Source organism: Paramisgurnus dabryanus, chromosome 20 (genome assembly GCF_030506205.2).
Source record: "Paramisgurnus dabryanus chromosome 20, PD_genome_1.1, whole genome shotgun sequence".
NCBI lineage: Eukaryota > Metazoa > Chordata > Actinopteri > Cypriniformes > Cobitidae > Paramisgurnus > Paramisgurnus dabryanus.
In genome coordinates this window covers 27,979,319-27,996,759 of record NC_133356.1, presented here as the reverse complement: position 1 = coordinate 27,996,759, position 17,441 = coordinate 27,979,319, and the positions used below count along the sequence as shown (strand labels likewise).

General features: G+C 36.0%; 1 protein-coding gene across 2 annotated transcripts; it reads left to right on the top strand.

Moving 5' to 3' along the window:
* Positions 1 to 756: 756 nt before the first annotated feature.
* LOC135733160 (uncharacterized) lies at positions 757 to 4,915 on the top strand. 2 transcript variants are annotated; one of them, XM_065251487.1, is made up of 2 exons: positions 757 to 835; positions 3,260 to 4,915. In XM_065251487.1, exon 2 carries the CDS (start codon positions 3,345 to 3,347, stop codon positions 4,734 to 4,736), a length of 1,392 nt encoding a protein of 463 aa, XP_065107559.1. In that variant the 5' UTR covers positions 757 to 835; positions 3,260 to 3,344; the 3' UTR covers positions 4,737 to 4,915. The 2 variants fall into 2 exon arrangements, with proteins under 2 accessions (XP_065107559.1, XP_065107567.1); XM_065251495.2 differs by lacking the exon at positions 757 to 835 and adding an exon at positions 882 to 1,238.
* Positions 4,916 to 17,441: the final 12,526 nt, after the last annotated feature.

Sequence of the window (17,441 nt, the reverse complement as noted above, 5' to 3'; positions counted from 1 at the left end):
CCCGTTCATTTATGAGATTTAGTTACATTAGGAAACCAGTCTATTGTGTTTTCATTTGCTTTATGAAAAAAGTAGTTAGTATTTTTATTGGTCTCAAACCATATTTAATTTACATTTGAAATGAACCTGACGTTATTGATGTTTGCCCTAAAGTAAACTTCCTTACAAAACCCTTTTCATCCCGTAAACCCATATTAACCTTTAATTTTCGAGATAATTATAATGTACGGAAATGTGCTGTCGTGATGAAAATAAATCGTGAATTTTAATTATTATTCCTCCGGATGTTTACCAAAGGATATAATCCGCGACACTTTTGCGACAGAATGCGATTTACGGCCGTGTGTAAAAGCATATGGATCGTGAAACCCGCATTCACTTATAAGAGCAGATCACCATACACACGACATGTAAACGTGCTACGACTGCAACAGCTTGTTTAACTTTACGTGGCGCCGCAAGAACCGACATGTAGATAACATCACAATACCGCGAGAGCGATTTGACAGCATACACCTCCGTATGATTTCTCGGATCGCTCTCGTGGTATTTTGATGTCACCAGCTTGTCAGTTCTTGCGGCGCCACATGAAGTCGAACAAACCTTATGAGATATGCGTTCGCTTTATCAAAGTACCGCGAGAGAGAGAGTCGAAAGCTATGCTTTTCATTTGGTCTCGCGGTACTTTGACGTCAAACACACATTAGTCAGCGCAGCTCCGCATGACGTCGAGCACATCTAAACTGACAGTCGTGACGTCATCGGCTATGATCTGACAGAGGTGCGGCGGAGCGAGAAGCGACTTCCAGGGACCAAATAGCACATTATATGCTTGGTAATTACTTGAAAATATATTTATAACCGACGTAACGATTGCCGACATGTCAGAAGAGCGTACGCGTGAGGTAAAATGAAAAATGAAGTGCAGTCGAGGGTAAAGGAAGATGATACTAGTACAGTGACCGATTGGCGCTCAGTTGCTGTACTGTGGAATTTAAACGCATTTAAGATCAGCCAGACCGACCATATGTCACTGCGATCACAATAATAAGACCTTTGACTCGGTACGTTAGATTACGTTTTGTCGGAAGTGTGCTTTATTGTTATTGCTCCAAGCGAAACCTACATTGGTTGAGAATCAACCGATCAAAGGAGATTTTCAGGTTTCCCGGACTGTCTTCATAGTATAATACATAGATTATAATGGTCAGTGATTCTGTTATGCTCTCCGATCAGACGTAAGTGCTGTTTAACCAATTCTTGGCAGTAGAACAGAAAGTACAATGTGTAAACACTGTGTTCCGTTTTAGTATGTATGCATATCTGGGCCTTTATAAAACACATGCTTTTATGAAACACATTAAGATCTGTCTGTGATGTTGAATATATGTGCAGTTTTATAGCGGTGAGATTGAATCGATGCCATAATAAGATGAATATTTGTACAGTCAGCGAATACCTATTGCTTGCCATTAAGTTACAAGGTCGGCGTTATTTACAAGCAGTTTCTCCTACATTTTAGTTATAAAACAGCAACATTTGACCCAAAACTCTTTAACACGAGAGAGATTAAAATGCTTTTAAAGAATACATTTCAGTTGGACACGCTTGGTTGCAGCCCCATTTAATCTTTTCCCACAATGCACCGTGTCAGTACACAGTTGTGTTTCCTGTTTACCACTGTATCGCTTTTGTTTAGTTCTTTTTCTTTATTGTCGATGATTCGTGTAAAATATTTTGGTTGTCATTCGTATAACGTTACCTCAGACAGGGCGAGTTTATAAACGGAGAAGGCGAAGGTTAAGACGCGATATATGTTGATCTATGTACAGCAGATGAGGAAACATCCTCGTGCCAATCTACTTTCATTTTACACTTCGACATCTTCACGTCGAGTTATGACCGATTTGAGACATTGCGCGGGAATCGCCGCATGACTCAAAAGAAGCTTTTCTGAATGTCAGAATGATTCTTTAGAACAGCGTTGAAATATCAGAATGATTCTTTAGAACATCATTATTATATCAGAATGATTCTTTAGAACATCATTAATATATCAGAATGATTCTTTAGAGCACCATTGAAATATCAGAATGATTCTTTTAGAACATCATTATTATATCAGAATGATTATTTAGAACATCATTAATATATCAGAATGATTCTTTAGAACATCATTAATATATCAGAATGATTCTTTAGAACATCATTAATATATCAGAATGATTCTTTAGAGCACCATTGAAATATCAGGATGATTCTTTAGAACATCATTATTATATCAGAATGATTCTTTAGAACATCATTAATATATCAGAATGATTCTTTAGAGCACCATTGAAATATCAGAATGATTCTTTAGAACATCATTAATATATCAGAATGATTCTTTAGAAGAACACAATTAAAATATCAGAATGATCCTTAAAAACATAATTAATATATCAGAATGATTCTTTAGAAGAACCCCACTAAAATATCAGAATGATTCTTTAGAACACCATTAATTTATCAGAATGATTCTTTAGAACATCATTAATATATCAGAATGATTCTTTAGAAGAACACAATTAAAATATCAGAATGTTTTTTAGAGCACCATTGAAATATCAGAATGTTTTTTTTTTAAAACATAATTAATATATCAGAACAATTCTTTAGAACACCATTTAAATATCAGAATGATTCCTTAAAACATCATTAATATATCAGAATGATTCTTTAGAGCAGCATATAAATATTAGAATGGTTGTTTAGAAGAACACTATTAAAATATCAGAATGAATCTTCAAAACCTTCTCTAAATGCCATGATTCTTAGAAGAATTCTTTAGATGGTTTAGATCGTCAGAAGGAATCTTTAGATCGTTCTAAAAATCACAAAGGTTATGTGAAATTTTCTAAATATAGTAATAATCATTTTTATTTCTTAATTTATAATGTTCACAATATATAATCATGATTCTTTGGTATATTCTATTAATGTCAAAATGATTCTTAATTTACTTATATACTTAAAATAATACACAAAAACAATGAATAGCCTAAATGTTTTTTTCATTAACAAGGCTGTCATTAAATATTGCATCTTAACACAAACTGGAGTTATCACTTTTATTAATATCTGAAAGGTCAGGTTGATCATGCTGGTCAAAACATTGGTGTTATTAAATCTGCTTATATTACATTTTATTACATAAAATCTGCTTTATTACTGGTACTCTTCAGTCAAATTCACTTTAGTTTTTGTTTTCCACCAGGATTTCTGGAGGTGTAAATTAGGCCTGGGATAGTCAGCGCTCCCCAGTGAGATTACAACCGAAGGGCGGTGAAAATCAGCCCCTAATGGAAGAGATAGAGACAGAGCTGACCTGCACGGAGCAGGATGGTTTAGGAGCAGACTTCATCACAGTGGAACTTGACACCCAGCCTGTCGAATATGTGGTGAAGTGGGCCGAGGTGGGCTCCAAATTTACTATATCCTGCGTGAAAAAGGATGTGGATGAGGGTACCTGCTTTACTTCCGATCAGGTGGTCAGAGTGGATCCGGACGAGACGTTCTTTGTCCCTTACGAGGCCGTGTACACGGAATGCGAAGACGCGGAACCGGACTTGATTCCGACGCACGAGGAAGAGGTGGTGAGCGAGTCGGACTTGGACGAAAGCACGGAGCCGGGAATTAGCGAGCTGTGTGATGACGAGCACGTTTCGGACGTGTGCTGGCAGAGCCAGACGCCACGTTCCAGAACCTACAACTGCCACGTCTGTGGAAAAGTCTACAGCCATTCTTCCAGTCTCGCACGCCACCTGCACGTACACTCGGATAGGTCGTCTTTCCCCTCTTCCTCTAAAGGGTCAGGGGACAACAGAAAGTCTCTCCATTGCAATATGTGCGGAGTGAAATGCAACGGCAAGCGACTTTTGGCGATACACAAGAAATGTCACAAAACTAAGAGACTGCACACGTGCAACATATGCGGCAAAACATTCAATCACAGCTCTAGCCTGTCACGGCACAGGTTAATCCATAAAAAAGGCTTGGATAATAAAGTCAGGCCATTGTACCCGGATCCGACACCAGCTCCCATCCTGACCCAGCGCAGTTTCTCACCCCTCAGCGAGGACACGGACAGAGAACCGAACCCCTCGGGAGAACGACAAAAGCAGTACCAGTGCCCGCAATGCGACAGGGTCTTCAGCCACTCTGCCGCCCTAAACAAGCACCAGCTGGCACACGTGCGACAGCTGCTCAACTCGTATACGCAGGGCAAAGATGCGCTCGACAAGTCCTCGGACCTGAAGATTCGGCTGAAGCTGTGCTCCCGCGACAAACCCAACTATTACACCCTGTGCAAGAAGAACAAGCGCAAAAAAGGGGGCAAGAAGAGGCTGTGCCTGCCGAACGAAAAACGGCCCTACCAATGCAGGATGTGCGAGAAACGCTTCAGCCACACCACCAGCCTCTCCAGGCACGAGCACATGCACGCCATCGACAAGCGCTACACCTGCAGCATCTGCAAGAAGACGTTTATTCGGCTCTCCAACCTGAAGCAGCACCAGCAAACGCACGCTTCGGGAAAGCTGTACGAGTGCATGCAGTGCGGGAAGACTTTCGTTCACTCCTCCAGCTTTTCGCGCCATAAGAAAGTCCACGCACGGATCAAGCTGTCCCCGAACCATTGTGAAGAGGAACTGGTCATCGATGAGACGGCACCACTGGAATTTGACTCTGAGTGAGAAAGACGAAAGCTCTGGACCTGTTTTAACACCTGTTAAGGGACAACTGATAAGAAAAGATTTATTGATGTGTCTTTGATGGTTTTTCTTTATCCTTTATTTTTTGCAAAAAAAGTAAAATTAGTCAGTTTGGTGTGTGCTCACAAAAAAGTTGACTTCAATCTAATATTCTTGTAATTATTATTTTCTTGTAATTATCTTGTAATTATTACTTTCTGGCTAGAGGGTGAATTGGCCACCTTTATTAATATAAAAAAAACTATATGTATATTTTTTGTGAACATTCCCTTTTTCCTTCACATTCACAGCTAATCTGTATAATTTATGTCTCTTCCTTTTATGGTATTCACAAAGTGGATGGCATTGGCAATACAGGTGTTATTTATTTTCCTTGCACTAACCTGTGAAAACAAAATAGATATTGGGGGGGTTATGGTTGGGAGTGTGGGGTAGTCAAGGATATAAGTAGGATATAATGGTACATTTTATATGCAATTTTCCGGACCCATTAGAGTGCAATCTGAATACATTATTTCACAATATTTAGTGACAACAAGCGCAAACATTTTCTCATCTGATGTATGAAAAAATACAACCAAATAGTGATTTGACAAGCACTAAACTAGGGTTGGACACAGATTGTTCTTGGTACTGGTTATTTGTCAAAATATGAAATCCATTGTGTCTGTGGAGGTTAATAAATGTATAATAATACAGTTGATGCTTATAAGACATTGTGTACAAATGCATTCAAAGCATTGTTCATGTAAATGAACAATATAATTGCAAAAATATGTGCTTTTTACTTCTGTATATGTGTAAAAAGTTGCAGTTGCAAAAAAGTTCATCTGATTTATTTTTCTGTATATTCACAACTTATGGAATAGCCAAGGGATTTCATATTTTAACAAGCATTGCACTATTGTATTTATAGACAAAAGCACTACATATTTAGTCAGTTGGACATGTTATCAAAGCATGAAAATATCTTCGACACATTCATAAAAATTGATAAGTGCCCTCAGCTGCTCAGTGTAAGACCAAAGCTCTTCAATGCACACATGCATGCACCACTTCAGATGTGCTGTTTAGTTCAATAAAAATCATTCAGACAGATTTAGTGTTCATACAGACCTGAACCCATTTTCTGTTTGAATAGAAATTGAATAGCAATTACTAACCCATTTTATGGTGTTTGAAAAGAGACTTTGGGGAGTGATGTCTTGCGCGTGTGAAGCACAGATTACACGTTACACCCACAATGATGTTTTTTTTTTTTTTAAACAAAAAAGCCCTTGGTACTCTGTAGGCCTACATGTTATTTTTTTAATGGTTGGGTGTTTTTTTAAATGTTACTTTTGTTCTTGAAGTAGTATGTTCCCCAATTTTATGAATCTTTTATTGCCATTGTTTTCTTTATTTTGAACTCTTTGCTGTTCTAAACAAGATGATCCCTTCTCCTCGCCATACTCCTCATATTTTGATTCATGCTTGTCATTTAACTTTGTTTTTGCTTGCTGTAACTGTTTCATCTTTCCATTCAGCAGACCTACGTCTTAAACGGAGATGTAGATTTTTGTGTTGTGTTTGCCATTAGACTCCAGTTTAAGAGCTCTGTCTTGAATTTTTGTAATAAATATTGATTTAACAATCAGCAGTGTACTGTCTGAACGTCTATCAGTCCATCTATCTACAGTCATTAAAGGAGCATTTCACTCGTAGAAACATTAATCTTTATTGAAAGTGTGTCATAGTTGTAGTCGAAATGTAACATAAATTTAGAATTTGGTGTCTGTTTGACAGAGAAAAGGGGTGTTTGTAGTCTCACTCCCTCAACAAAGATATTGGACTTGATTCTTTCAATGATGCAAAATGATGATTTTTACATCATTGAAAGAAGGAAGTGCAACACTGAAATCTGTATTTCTCCTGTCTCAGCTGAGAAAATGATACACGACCATTCAAAAACATGACTGGGATTCTAACTACAAAGCTTAATGCAAATGGGGTGAAGTGTCCCTTTAAGATCTAGATGTAACTGGCAGTATATTGGACGTTCACCCAAAGTTGTTTACTGGTAGATTTGTATTATTAAGTTCAGACATATTTATTGCCTTACGTGCCCATCTCATTGTCTCATTATTATCTAGCTGTAAAAACAAAAAGGCATTGCTCACAATGCTGTTTTCATTTGAAGTTCTGCTGTCAGCCAGAAGATGGCAGCACAGGTCTTTCAATTAACTTTGTATTTACAATGCATTTCACAGTTTTGAGACTGAACTGATTTTGTATCAGCTTAGAAAATCAGCAGCATGCATGTAAAACAAATCAATAGCATTGTCGATAATGAATGAAATTGTTTCAAAAGAATACACACTGAAAAAAATCCTTGTTGCACTTAAATTAAAGTTTAATCAACTTGAAGTTGCAATTAATTCATTTCATTTATTTTAAAAATCAGTTATTTTTATCATTTATAGCAACTCAAGAAGTTTATTAAACTTAAAAAATGTAAGTGCATCAAGGAATTTTTACAGCGTATGCTTTTTAAGCCATTTGACATTTGATTCCCTCTCAGGGACTCCTTTTTGAAGATGTCAACAGCACTGGTCCAGAAGCACTTCATGTTGTTTTTAAGTTTTTTAGTTTACATTTATTTTACATTTTGATTCAGTTCTAAATTTTACGTTTGTGTATTTTGTTCTAATATTTATTAATATTAATATTTTGTTTAAGTGCTAAAAAACTAAAACAGGAAGTGCTATTGGACCAGTGTTGTTCAGATCCTACATTAAAAGAGACCACTTATCACAGTTTTGACTTTAATCATCATTTCTAAATGTATTGTGACCATTTCCGTACAGTACAGTGAATTTTAGTGTTGGGGAAAGTTACTTTTAAAAGTAAAGCGTTACAATATTAAGTTACTCCCCAAAAAAGTATCTATTTGCGTTTCTTAGTTACTTTTCATGGAAAGTAATGCTTACATTACTTTTAAGTTACTTTTGCATGACTTTTACTTTGCAGGGGTTTTTTTATGACTGAGAAGTTCTGCATTCAGAAATTGCATGTTTCCATCACAAAAATGTCAAGCGCTGGTCTGCCCTCTCCATTTTTGACTGAAACTGTTCACGCATAGAGTGTGTAATTCTACGTTAATACGTTCAGTTTAATGCAGTACATCGTTTTTTTACATCTAATTAATTAAACTGAAAAGTAACTTGCATTACTTTAAAAAAAGTAACTCAAATATTAATGTGTACATTTATAAAGTAATGCGTTACTTTACTTGTTACTTCAGAAAAGTAATATTATTACGTAATGCACGTTACTTGTAATGCGTTATCCCAACACTGGTAAATTTTAACAAAAGCAAACATTGATGTGATATAAAGTCACCCAACAGCAAATGTAAATGACTGAGAGCATTTAATAAAAAATTTTTTATAAAGCGCTCACAATTGTTAAATTGTTTCAAAGCAGCTTTACATTAATAAAAGCAGGAGAAAACACAGAAAAATCAGTGGACAACATAAGATGCAGAGCAGCTAAGATTAAACCGTACTAGTGAGCGAGCGTAGTGATAGAAGAGAGTTCTAAGTTAAGCCAATGTCAGCTTCCTAGGGGTTGACAAGACCCATGAAACATGTGACTAAAAATCAGGGTTTTTCAAAAAAAAAATTATTTTATTTTTTTCTCAAAATACATGTAAAAACCTTAATATTTTGTTGTTGAGAGATGAATTTGATTTTGTTTTCTTTGCAGTATTAAATATAGAAAAACACTGCATCTTTTTTGTTATTTTAACCATGTGTTTCCCATTTTTTTTCAGCAAATAAATGCAAATAAAATTTTTTTTATTAAGAATTTGGCAGAAATGTTGTCAGTAGTTGACAGAATAAAACATTTTACTTAAAAAAATACCTATAAATACACTCTTAGAACAAATGTGTTAAAAACAACACATTTTAACACAACTTCAATTACTTTTGGAACGACACACTTTGTATTGTTTTAACACATCTTGTGTAGTCCCTTATTTATTTGAACTCAAAATCAACAGAAAATGACACATAACGTGTTAAAATTACACATAATGTGTTATAAGTTTAACGCACAAAGATGTGCAAATCCTTTCTTTGAGTGTAAATGTAGAAAAACTGAAAGGGATCATTGTGTCTTAATTTTTCCCATTGCTGTACATGAATTTCCCATCATTTTGCTCACTCCTCAAACCTACAGAGGGCGCTCTAACATCAGGCATTGATATATTTCCTCACTGAGTCTGTGCACAAAAATGGGAAAAACTTGGAGCGATCACTGTTGTAATATGTCAAGGTTGGTCTGGCTGCCATGAGATCACACGAGATGAAGAAATGTGTGTGCACACGGGGGCGGTGCTGATAGAGAATGAAACGCAGAAAATAAAAAGCAAGCTCTTATTAAAATTCTAGTGATCCAGCGGGGAGATCTTGGGCCATCAAAGTGAAGCAATCAAATTTGCCATTGTTGCCAACCTCGCAAGCCGAGGCTTCCTGGTAACCCTAAAGTGAATTAGCTGAGGTTTTCTGCAAGCTAAGAAACAGCTCCTCTGTTCCTCAACAAAAAGCCCATTGAGATGAAGGGAGCGCTGGCCTCTCCAGGCTCTCGGAAAGCCAACCCCAGGCCGATGAATGGAAGCCTGAACTCCCATTAAGACACTGTCTACTGTGGGAAATGTTGGTGATGTCATTGTCAATGCATTTCTTACTGTTTTGTTTCTTTTTCACAGCTTTACCCCCCACCCATTTCGCAAACGTTCCCTTCCTGTTCCATTTAGTAGACCCCCATTATGGGATGCAAAACAAGAAAAGTTGGGACACAGACTGAAGCATGGTAACTATGGAAACGTGGAAACTGAACAGGGAATGGGAGGGGAATGTTCCTCTTTGAAATCTACAAGTTGGGGAGGAGTGAACTCGCAGTGAGGGGGAACCACAGCAAGAATTACAACACCTCAAAAACAAATCGGCTCCAGCAGTTCATCCAGACAAAGACTTTGAAAGTTTTGTGATCTCACAATGTCCTGTATCCAGAATCCCAAGACCTGACTGAACTTTATAAGCCATGGGCGCTTCATGGCAAAAAATATATTTTCAAATGCAATTTTAAATATATATTTCAAAATATACAAAAAATGACCAAAAATATATTTGCTGAAAAATATTTTTAAATATGTGTACAAAAATGTTTTTGAAAATATTTTTAAATATATTTTAAAAATTAATACACTTTAAAGCATTTATATTCATGTCACATTGGAAGAAAAACTTTGTTTATGTTATAACCTGTAAATATAACAGGTTTAAAGAGATTAAAATTACTGCAAAAATATACTTTATAAACTTATTTTATAACTTATAACTTTTTTACGTATATATTTTGGCCAGTATCTGTTGCCCCTGAAATACATTTTAAAACACACTCACCTAAAGGATTATTAGGAACACCATACTAATACTGTGTTTGACCCCCTTTCGCCTTCAGAACTGCCTTAATTCTACGTGGCATTGATTCAACAAGGTGCTGAAAGCATTCTTTAGAAATGTTTGCCCATATTGATAGGATAGCATCTTGCAGTTGATGGAGATTTGTGGGATGCACATCCAGGGCATGAAGCTCCCATTCCACCACATGCCAAAGATGATCTATTGGGTTGAAATCTGGTGACTGTGGGGGCCATTTTAGTATAGTGAACTCATGTTCAAGAAACTAATTTAAAATGATTTGAGCTTTGTGACATGGTGCATTATCCTGCTGGAAGTAACCATCAGAGGATGGGTACATACATGGTGGTCATAAAGAGATGGACATGGTCAGAAACAATGCCCAGGTAGGCCGTGGCATTTAAACGATACCCAATTGGCACTAAGGGGCCTAAAGTGTGCCAAGAAAACATCCCCCACACATTACACCATTCCATTAATGAGAAATTGAACAGGTGTTCCTAATAATCCTTTAGGTGAGTGTATATGTTGATATGAAGGTTAAAACTAAATATATTTTCAAATTCAAAAATAAATTTTAAAAAGCTTACACTACAAAATGTATTAAGCATATATTTAAAACATATTTTTGGCCAGAGAAATTTATTTTTTGCCGTATGGGGTGTAAAGCTGGAGAAGTCATATCTTTGGTGTTTAAATGTTTGAACTTAACTTAAATAAAAATCAATAAAATCTATTAAAGAAAAAAATTTCTTTGTGACTGAAGGGTATAGCAAAAGGTCAGTTAGAGCAGTGGTTCTCAAACTTTTTCGGCATGCGCACACCCCACACTTGTGCCCTTCATGCTCCCCCAAAGAAAATGTATGACATATAACTTAATATTTGAATTTAACAAAACGTATTAAATTATACAATGCACTGCAGTGCTGTTAGTTGGTAGCCTTATTTTTCTGAGGTTTAATTATTCATGATAAATGAATGCATTTTCTAAACTTGTTATAAAACTGGGTCCCCCCGGCAGCATCTCAGGTCCCCCAGTTTGAGATCCACTGAGTTAGAGGACTTGTGCTGTCATGCATGCAACAAAATCTTTTAATAAATACAATTTTCTGTCATTTTACTATACAAAATACACAATTTTTGTTGAAGTGAATCCCTTTTGCAAAAACTATATCTCATTCTTTGATACAAACTCATCTCCACCGAGTGGAAACGTGCTTCAGTCTTTGTGTCAGTATAAAACTATTGTGAGCTCAGAGAAGTTCTCACGATGCTTTGTAAAGACTCTTCTCTTGCTTGTTTGGCTACCTGCCTGGGTCACTTCAGGCTAACTTCCATTGCCGCCATGGGGCTTTTTTGGTTCGATACTAAATGGCGAAAATAAGCATTTAGGAACCGACTCATTCAGGAAGAATTAGCATATGAAATGAACATCCTCTCAAACATTCTTCCCTCAGAAAGAAGCGAAGGATGAATGTCTTTATTTTCTGTTCCCTGCTGCAGTACACCCACCGAGTGATTTAACAGTGAAGTATTTAACTGTGTGTCTCTGCGGCCTACAGTGGAAGTGATTTGTAGTCGTAGCTATTTGCATAAATTGAACTGAATGAACGCGCATTCCGACTCGAAATTCCTTTCACACAATTCCTGCTTTTATCACAATTACCTACAAATCAGAAATCCTTAGAAAGTGTTATCATCTAAGAAATGAAAGCGAGTGTGACATTCACTGAAATCTCTTTCATTACAGTCATTGACTTCAGGCTATCACATCTATTATACATTCTCCCATTTAAAATCAAATCTTCAGCGCATACCATTCAATGCCAATCTTTTGTAATCCCATCCCTTAGACTGTTCGCATTATGTGGTCCTGTTTATTGGACAAAACTTGCAAATAACATTGATGGAAGTTTTAAGACTTAAGTCAGATTTAGGCATTACACTGTGTTGGTTTCTGATATGGCTGTGGTTTAATGGGGGTGTGGGGGATTCAGCTCGTGCCAAAGGACAGAATAAGCAGATAAAGCAGAAGCTAATTAATCCAATCTTACAATAGAACAGAGCTGCTGTTCATTTACTCATGTTTATAATATAATGCACAACCCTCGCTTCAGGCAAACAAACTGAAGCGAGAAGATCCAATGAATCCTGCGGTGCAGTGTTCAACATTTCACATTAGCAGCAGAGCTGTTTCATAATAAGCACATTACAAGTTACAAGAAAGAAATGTTGAATATTTACTACACTTTCATTGTTAGACCATCAGGTGAAAACAATCAGAGTTACATTTTGTTGTTCTAAATGATTTTGATTATAATCATTACTTAATATAATTTTTAATATATTTCTTATCAATCAGTAACAGGTAGGCTTCACCCAGCAAACCCAACACAATGGCTGCAGCCTCCGGGGTCCCATTTGTAGGATGCATACGTCATCAAGATTTTTATTTAAGTTTGACTTTTATTCTTAGTTAATCGTAAATTGTTGTAATATGCTTATGACGTTCGAATGTAATGCTCAGTCAACTGAAATAAACCAGGCTTGATGACGTATGAAGCCTGCATATGCGACCTCCGCATGCTGCGGATTTCTGATTAAGAAACGGCCCATCTCGTGCCACTCTCTACCTTTTTTATGTGGTGGCTAATTCGTATAAATTCATGACTTTTTTGTACATTTTTCCCTTACACTTAGCTACACTTGTACATGTTACACATTTCTTGGTTCAAATTCCCATGTGAAGTGTCTCAGCATATCTGAGTTTACATGATTTAATGTCTGCATGTTCCGCTCATGAATGACAGTGGCTGTATCATTTCTATTATAAAGAAGTTGACAAATATTAAAGATTTTAATGGATTTAAACGTACTTTAGCTAAAAGTAAATATTTTCTCAATCTAAAGTGAGAGTAAAGATAACATCTTCGAGTCTGCTGGTGTCCTCTGCATTTGTTATTATAAATAATGCTGTTTTTTAAAGGGACATTCCACTTTTTTAAAAATATACTCATTTTCCAGCTCCCCTAGAGTTAAACATTTGATTCTTACTGTTTTGGAATCCATTCAGCTGATCTCTGGGTCTGGCGCTACCACTTTTAGCATAGCTTAGCATAATCCATTGAATCTGATTAGACCATTAGCATTGCGCCTAAAAAAATAACCAAAGAGTTTCAATATTTTTCCTATTGACTCTTCTGTAGTTACATTGTGTACTAAGACCGACAGAAAATTAAAAGGTGCGAATATCGAAACTCTTTTGTTATTTTTGAGCGTGATGCTAATGGTCTAATCAGATTCAATGGATTATGCTAAGCTATGCTAAAAGTGTTGAATGGCTGAATGGATTCGAAAACTGTAAAAATTAAATGTTTAACTCTAGGGGAGCTGAAAAATGAGCATATTTTAAAACACATATACTATATTAATATTTGTGTTTAATAAAACCAAGTGTTCATTTTTTGTTGTACCAATTATGGTTGCATTATCAGTATTATTTGAAATTATAAAGGTTATTGCTCACTTAGGTCTATTTTTTGTTACCAATAAATTTATTGAGGACCAAAATCATTGAGGATTTCTTAAAAAGTGTAAAAATCTAATTTTGTCTTGTCCTTGTGAACCCATCTTGCTTTGTTAGCCCGTCAAGTTTGTGGATTTCTTTTTTTTTAAAACTTGTTCTGCGTGTCGAGTGATCCTATGTGCATCACGTGTTTTGTCAAAATAAGTGCCTGCTGCAGACGCGTCTAAAGGGTTTATGATAAAAGAGACGCTCGCGTTTGCCAGATACTCACATAATCTCATGTGTAATCACAGTTTACTGTTAAAGGAGTGTCTTGCGTGCATTTTGTGAACGTGAGCGTCTCTTTTATCATAAACAGTTTTGACGCGTGTGCAGCAGGCACTTATTTTGACAAAACACATGATGCACATGGTTCACATGACGCAACAAACACATATTTTGAAAACACAAGCAACACACATGACACTGCGAACCCTTATTTTGAATTTGTGCCCCTTGGATGAGCAGTCACGAGCCGCCACTGCTTTCTTTACTCTCTGTCTCTATACTTCACCTTTAAATATAAAGTACCGAATACTTTAGATATCTTTATTTATTTATTTTGTTTGCATTTTTTTATGGATCCATATCCCATCTTTGGTTTAAATATTTTTTACCATTTAAAAAGTCATAATATTTTGGAAAAAATTCACATTTTAGTTATGTCCCCAGGATTTAACTCAGTCTGTTTACCCAACACGTTTCCCCTCTGAAAATCACATTTAAACAGGAAGTGACATCATCTGGATCTTCTGAAGGCCATGTGAAGAACAAAAGTTACTTTTCTCATTTTCTTTTCTGTATATTTTATAATATTGATGCTTGACTGTGAATGTCAATCTTAATGTTCAGTCCTGTTTTTATTTCTTTGATGTCATTGATTTATTTTAAAATAAAAAAATCACTAAACTAGTTACCTGAGATTGACCAATAATCTTTGTAAATGTGTTATTATTAAATTTGTGTTATTAAGATTTAGTGTTAAAAAAAAGACTTTGATGAAAGGCCCTAATGCCATTTGCTTCAATTGGTTTACATTACATAAAAAGCCATTTATACATTTCATCACATGCTTCCTAACTCATGTGTTACCCTTCTTGCATGACAACTATTTCGACCGCCTGGAGTCAGCATCTCCCGACCGCATGTCCTGTTCTTCAGCGATGCACGCCTCTCTGTCACCAGAAAGCCGAGCTGTAGCGCCCTGCTCGGACATGAAGGTCAGCGATGCTCTCGGATCAGTTAAGACGATCCTTCCTGCTTCTGCTAAACGCCCCCTCAGGGCTCTTTCTCTCACCCAGATCAGCTCGCCTTTCTCTCTCTTGCCCTATCATAGGTCTCCATTGCTCAATTAGCCTTCACCCCTCCTCCTCTCCCCCCAGGCTCATTGCGTTGTGTTACACTGCACATTAGTGGGGCGTCCTGGCTCCTAAGCGTGGGGAATAAGGTTTGCAGATTCAGTAGGAACGTGATCCCACCTTTACATGCTAATGCAGTCAGCATGGGGACTATCTCTCTTACTAGCTCTCTTGAACTTTCGATCTTGAATTTGACATATTTTGCAGAGTTGACTTTTTAAAGGTGAAGATGTCAGTTTTGTAAAGGTACACAGTGGTACCAAATGTATATATCTGTACCTAAATTGTATATAGCCTATATATAGTAGGACTTTTCTAAAAGGAATGACCCTGTGACAACTTTTGTACCTAAATGAATGCAAGTCTAATTATTCTAAATCTTAATATTTAGCTGTATTTATTTTATTTCTGTGTTTATTTTTTTTGCCCTGGTATTACTTAATATGTCAACAATATTATGCACATTTTTTAGATACAAATATAATGTGAAATGTGTTGATCAAATCTAATATCACATATTCAGTGCAGTGGCCATTTAGTTTATCTGCTTTTGTCAGATTAAACAACCTAAAGGAGCCAATCTCTAAAATCCTAAACATTTCTGTTCCAAATGAAAGCTGGTAAATTTGTGAGCCATGTTTTATCTCATCTTACGAATCTGTTCACGACTTTAAAATGTTAACAGCTTGCATTGTAAACCTAATAATGAGAGCAAACAGCGATTTCATTATTATTTGGTGGGTTTATGTTGTACACAGCAGAAAGTCCCATACTCAGTTGCTCACACCTCCTCTCCCGCCCCTGCTTCTCTTGCATGCACCATTACTGTTTTAATCATCAGATAAACTTGTTCATTTTACTTTGCATTCTTCCATCTCTCCACTGTAGGATGCATCTCCGCTGAATATCCTCTCCTCCAACCACAGGATAATTGACACCCCCTCTGCCCTGGAGCCATGCAGAAAGTGAGTGAATGAGAGAAAAGAATAGCGCTGGTGTCAGAATTGTAAAATTCGGGAGTCTCATTTTTCCCTTGCACAAACACCTTCATGGCTCAAAACCTGGTGGTGACTCAAGATGCGAATTCTACGACCAAACAGCCGGCGGGCCACTAACACGTCTTATCAGCTGTGAGCAGAGGGCCGTAGAGGCCTGGGCAATTTGAGCCCTGTGATAGACACGGCAATTCTGATGCATGGCCCTGGATTGCTCCGAGAAGATGGTGTGGAAGAGAATGCCGGAGAAAAACAAGGGTGAAAGGGAGGTTTGAGGGAGCCGGAAAGTGGGTTTATTAAGAAAAGCCTGCATGTTGCTGGAAAACAGAAATCCAAATAATTTCACTATATTGTCCGAAAAAGGTCAAGAAATGGTTTCAACCTGTCACTGGGGCAGTTCCCTTTAAAAAGGTCCTATAATATGTACCATTAGGTATATATCTGTATACATTTGGTACCAATATGTACCTTTGAGGTATTCATATGAACTGTTTAGATGCAAAACTGTACTTTTTGAAAGGGTACCGCCCCAGTAACAGCTAGGGACCACTTATTTGGACAGTGCATGCTTCAGTGATTTTAACAATGTAAAGGGGGAATTGTTGGCACCACACAAAACTATCTTAATCACTGTAATGCATAACCTGTGTTATTGCTTTAAGAAAATAGTCTTATTAAACCACATTATTTTTAATATACAAATAATTACAATACAATTACAACTGTACTATAATTATTTATTGATTAACATAAGTTATTGCATTAGCTAACATTAGCAAACAATTAGCGATATAGTTTAAAAACATTTATTAGTCTTTGGTAATGTCAATAATTTTTTTATTAATACAATTTTAAATACAGTTGTTCATAGCACATTAATTCATATTAACAGACACAACTCTTTATATAAAAAAAATGTATAAATACATTTTAAATTACCATTTCCTAAGATGAATTATTCTTAAAAGAATTAAACATTATTAGGGCTTTAATTAAAGATTAAACATTATTAGGGCTATTAAAAGATTAATTGCATACAAAATAAAAGTTTTTGCATAATATATGTGTGAGCACTGTGTGTAATTATTTTGTATATATAAATACATAAAATAAAATAAGTACCTATTAAATATATATATATATATATATATATATATATATATATATATATATATATATATATATATATATATATATATATATATATATATATATATAATAAATAAAAATACATTTTATACATGTATGTATGTATTTATATATACATAATAATTACATAAATATTTTGTGCAAAAACAAAC

Coding starts and splice junctions, on each gene's coding strand:
- LOC135733160 (XM_065251487.1), top strand. CDS start 3,345: ATGGAAGAGATAGAGACAGAGCTGACCTGCACGGAGCAGGATGGTTTA.